Consider the following 5443-nt stretch of genomic DNA (forward strand, 5'->3'; position numbering starts at 1 on the left):
CACATAAGTAAAACTAATAGGAATGTAGGGGCCAGAAGTTATTTTCTTTTTATGAGCACCGAATAGCTCTCAGATGTTAAGGCCTAAAAGTTGTTTCCTTGGGCTTGGCTATCCTTAGGTAACATTAGACTATCCACACATGAGACAACAATGCCTTTATTGAGGGACCATGGTACCAAGATGTAACTTATGTATTACTTGGACATAAAGTTAAGTGATATCAGGAAGAATTAGTGTTATACCAGTGGTTAAAAATGTTGTATTGGTGTTTCTTCCAGAATATAGCTTTAGTCCATTCACTTTTACTAATATAATTAGATGCAATCCTAACCCAAGGCTCTTCCCTGGCAAAATGAAACAGCCTCAAGATTTGTTTCTTTTGATTCAGTCGTTTGCTTTCAAGCCATTCTCCACACAACATCCGGAAGTGAAAATGTGACTCTATCACTCCCTGTTTAAATCTTCATTGGTTTTCCAAGGTCCTTCCCAATCTTGTAAAACAGCCAGCTTCATTTCACTACTATTTCAGTCATGTTCTCTATTCCAGTAACCTAGGTTTTTCTTTCAGTTTCTCTCTCACAGATACATTGAGGTCACTCCTGCGGCCTTTCCTCTGACTGGAATTCTCTTTCCTGTGCATTTTCCTGTATAGCCCTTTTTCTTCCTTTCATCCTACGTACATGTGTTAACACTTGTGCGTGTTCTCCTGGGCTCTGTGAGAGAAAACCGATAATTAAAGGACTGCAAATAACTATTGGTGATGTTGTTGCTACCTGCCTTTGAGTTGGTCCATAACTAATGGAGGTCCCATAGACAACAGTACAGTCTGCTCCTGCACCACTCCAATGACAGGTTTGGAGTTAGACTTTGTGATCTATAAGGTTTTCACTGGGTGATTTTCAGAAGCAGATTTTCAGGCCTTTCTTCCTAGTCTGTCTTAGTCTGAAAGCTCCGCTAAAACCTATTCGGCATCATAGCAACACCCAAGACTCCATGGACACAAAGGGGGTGACTGCACATGAGGTTTTTCTTAAATCTGGATGTGTCGACGGTTTAGCAAGGTAAAAGCTATATCTCAGTGGTATTGTGTCACAAGAATTCTTGAATGAAAAAAGTGTGGGCTTCTGCTGGAAATTGTTAGAATGATCCAAATAGCAACTGGATGTTACCAAATTTCTCTTTTGCCTTTTAGTACTTTTTAAGACTATCATCGTATTTGTCTAGCCAATAATCTCCTTTTCTGCATGATAATGATTTCAGGATACATGAAAACCATTTAACTTTAGTTTTATTTCCAGAAATTTTGAAATATTTTAACCTAAGATTGAGAAAGGACAATACCTCTAGACTTCCAGATTTTATTATAAATTATTAACATGAAAAACGTTTTGATGGATTAAAGCTGTAGGAGTAGATTTATAATGCTATATACACTATGATGGAAGTGAATGATAACTTCTCCACCGTATGCCCAGAGTATAGTATGTCCAGTAAGTACTGAGTGGGTGAAATAATGAATAAATAAATCCCCAAAAAGAAAAGGGAGCTATCGTTTACTTTGAAGGGGTTATGATGGCACATAGGGCTGTCTGAGAAACAATGGAGAACTTACGTCTTGTAGGATGGGGACCATTTGAAGGGCTCATCTTATTTTATTTCTGAAAGTGTAGAAGTTTGGGGGACAGGATTAAAAAAAAAAAAGCCTTCACCTTCTTTGAGTGTGCAAGTTGCCATTTATGCAGATTACTAATAAAGGAACCCCTGAAGAAAAAGAAAGTTTTCATTTTGAATCACAAGAACTATTGATATCATTTCCCCATTGGTAATTCCCTCAAACGTTTATTGGGAACAATTAGCCAAATTTGTGGACTTCCTGAATTTGACATTTCATTTTCTCTTCCTCCTTAGGATCTATGTCTGGGAAGGGCTTTTCACAGTTTCCTGTGTCTGAGTCCAACACCACAACATTTCAACCTGCTGTCTTCACCCTCACTGGTCTCAGAGGGCTGGTGGGTGCACGTCTGTGGCTGGGACCACTTCTGAGCTTGATGTACATCTCTGCGATGGTGGAGAACTGCACAGTGTTATACTTAGTGAAAACTGAGCATATTTTACAAGAGCCCCAGTATCTTTTCTTGTCTATGTTGGCTGGAGCTGACATTATTCTCTCTGTCTCCACACTTTTCTCTGTACTCAAGGTCTTTATCCTTGGCCTCTATGAAGTTACATTTGATGGATGCCTCAGCCAACTCTTTTTCATCCATACATTCTCTTCCCTGGGCTCAGGAATCCTATTGGCCATGGCCTTTGACCGTTTTGTGGCCATCAGTCGCCCCCTACAATACACCGCCATACTCACCAACTCCCGAGTCACCAAAATGGGACTGGCAGCTTTGCTGAGGGGTGTAACACTCATGATTCCATTACCTATCCTGCTCAAGAGGCTTCCTTTCTGCAAGGGCCAAACACTTGCCTATTCCTACTGTATCCATCCAAATGTCATGAAGCTAGCTTGTGGCCAAGTCACAATCAACATTTTCTATGGGTTGGTTCTAGTTATGTTTTCTTTTGGATTTGATTTCCTGCTAATAGCCATTTCTTATGTACTGATCTTCAAAGCAGTGCTAGGTATTGCCTCCAGAGAAGGCCAGATGAAGGCACTCAACACATGTTTGTCTCACATCTTTATTGTTCTTATTTACTATGGGCCTCTTCTGGCAATTACTGTGATGCATCGAATCAACCACAGAAGTTGTCCACTAGTCCATGCTGTCCTGGGAAACATCTACCTCTTTATGCCTCCATTGCTCAACCCAATAATGTACAGCCTGAAGACTAAGCAGATCCGTGCTGCCCTGAGGAAATATTTCAAGATCCAGAGAAGTTGAAGATTTAGGGAACTTAATATCTGTTTATGGTGACCTGGTGGTATAGTGATTAAGCACTCGGCTGCTAACTGAAAGATGGGTGGATCAAACCCGTCAGCTGCTCTGTGGGAGAAAGATACGGCAGTCTGCTTCTGTAAAGATTGCAGCCTTAGAAATCCTATGGGGCAGTTCAGTTCTGTACTGTAGGTAGGGTCCTATGAGTTAGAATCAACTTGACAGCAATGGGTAGAATGGTTGTCTTAGTCAACTAGTGGTGCTGTAACAGAAACACCACAAGGGGATGGCTTTAACAAAGAGAAATTTATTTCTTCACAGTAAAGTAGGCTAAAGGTCCAAATTCAGGGAGTCAGCTCCAGGGGAAGGTTTTTTCTCCTTGTAGGCCTTCTCATCAATCTTCCCCCTAGGAACTCCAGGTCCAAAGTATGTGTTCTTCTCTCAGTGCTTCTTTGTTGATGGCATGATGTCCCTCCCCTCTGCTCGCTTCCCTTTCCTTTTATCTCTAGGAAGATAAAAGGCGTTACAGGCCACACTCCAGGGAAACTCCCTTTACGTTGGATCAGGGATGTGACCCTAGTAGTGGTGTTACAATCTCACCCTAATCCTCTTTATCCTAAAATTATATTCACAAAATGGAGGACAACTACACAATACTGGGAGTCATGGCCTAACCATGTTGACATATATTTTGGGGGGACACAGTTTAGTCCATGACAATGGGTAGTATCAATTTAGGTGGGAAAAAAAATGTAACTGTCGATTCTGATGTTCTTTAAGAATAGTTAAACTTTGTTGTCATTTTAGATATGGGATATGGATATAGATATGAAAATAGGATGGAATGTTGTAAATGATAATTTTTAGGAATGAAAATATACATTTTTATATTCAGGATATTTTCTTCCATTTTTTCATTTAATATATGATTTGAAATATCTTGAGAACAAATCTTGAAATAAATGAGAGATTCTTGGATAGAGTCTAAACAATCTCTTTGTCATAAGACAGGCCTAGTGCATTTTCCTATTTCCTAATATAGTTTATAATTCAACAACTTTATAAAGAGACAGTTCAATACATCCCCACCACCATTCTCCAACTTTCTAGTTTGTTTTTTGTCTTTCTACCATATTTTTATATTTGATTTTTTTTTTGTCTTTCTTCTGCACTAAAATCTCCATTAGAACAAAATCTATATCTTATACACAACTCTTACTGTATAAAATTGCCTGTATAATAGTAACAATTTTATTAGTTATTTTGTATGCTATTTTGTGTACTTGCTCAAGACACTTACCCAAGAAATCTATGTCTACCATTCCCAGTTTATGAAAATTCATATTCTTCGAAAAATGTTTAGCCCATTCTCCTCTAAGTTATAACATTTAAATTATTTCATTGACTTTGTCGTAGTCATAGAATGCATTTTATATAATCATTTTGAGATGTTTCTACTCCTTTGTATTTCTGGAAGATGTATCTACAGACATACGTTCTTCTTGATAACGATCTTCTCAAGTTCAACATAACTCAAAACTGAGTTTATTAACTCCTCCAAATGCTTTTTTCTACTAATTTCCTTCAGTACATCAGTGTTGATTTGTCTTCTCTTTTACTATAGCGAAAAAAATTCTATTATCTCTATATACTTCTCTTACATTTTCCTGACATTTAATCTTCATTAATTTCATTCACTTATATCTCCTAAATACATACTAAATATGTTCACTTGTCTACATCTCTGTAGTCCCCTCTGTAATTCAAGATTGCATTCTCTCTGTTATCTATTTTAACAGTTGAATTTTTCTTCTCCTAGTAATACACCATATCCAAAATGTCATTTATATCACTACAAAACCTTTGTAAAACAAATACTATCGTATTGAATCTTTATTTAGAATTGGGCAAGACAATGCATATGTTATATGATAAATTTAACCTTTTGCATGTTATGTACGTTTTTCCATATCCCAAACTTACCAAAATGTCTTCAATTCTCTGAAGAGTATATGTTCTTTCAAATCTGTCCTCAGTACTCTCTATATCTGATATGCAGTTTTTATCCTTTCAATCAGAAAATTCTTGCTCATATTTTAAGAACTGATTACAGTATCTTATATTAAACCTTTTATACCTTCCAAAATTTCAATGATTCCAGTTTCTTTGTGGTCCCAAAGACTCCTAAGCATAGTTTTCTTATAACATTCTGTCAATCATCCAGTTGAATCAATTTCGATTGACTGATTTTTTCCCCTCATTATGGGCTATATTGCTATTTACCTTTGTATGCCTGGAAGAGAACTCTGTTGGTGCAGTGGTTAAGTGCTCAGCACTAATCAAAAGGTCAATGATTCGAATCTGCCAGCCTCTTCACATGAGAAAAGACATAGCGATAAGCTCCCATAAAGATGACAGGCTTGAAAACCCTATGTGGCAGTTCTTCTGTGTCCTATAGGGTTGCTGTAAGTAGGCAACGGGTTTGGTCTGGTTTTTATTTATTTATTTATTTATTAATTGAATGCTTGTAAATAACTTGTTGGGCACTATATGTTTTTGTA

At 37.4% G+C, this 5443-nt stretch overlaps 1 protein-coding gene across 1 annotated transcript; it reads left to right on the forward strand.

Annotated features, from left to right (window-relative positions):
- Positions 1-1512: 1512 nt before the first annotated feature.
- On the forward strand, positions 1513-3417 carry LOC100672188 (olfactory receptor 51I1-like). The gene has a single exon (XM_003421477.3). It carries the CDS (start codon positions 1914-1916, stop codon positions 2886-2888), a length of 975 nt encoding a protein of 324 aa, XP_003421525.2. The 5' UTR covers positions 1513-1913; the 3' UTR covers positions 2889-3417.
- Positions 3418-5443: the final 2026 nt, after the last annotated feature.

This window comes from Loxodonta africana, chromosome 7 (assembly GCF_030014295.1).
Source record: "Loxodonta africana isolate mLoxAfr1 chromosome 7, mLoxAfr1.hap2, whole genome shotgun sequence".
Taxonomy (NCBI): domain Eukaryota; kingdom Metazoa; phylum Chordata; class Mammalia; order Proboscidea; family Elephantidae; genus Loxodonta; species Loxodonta africana.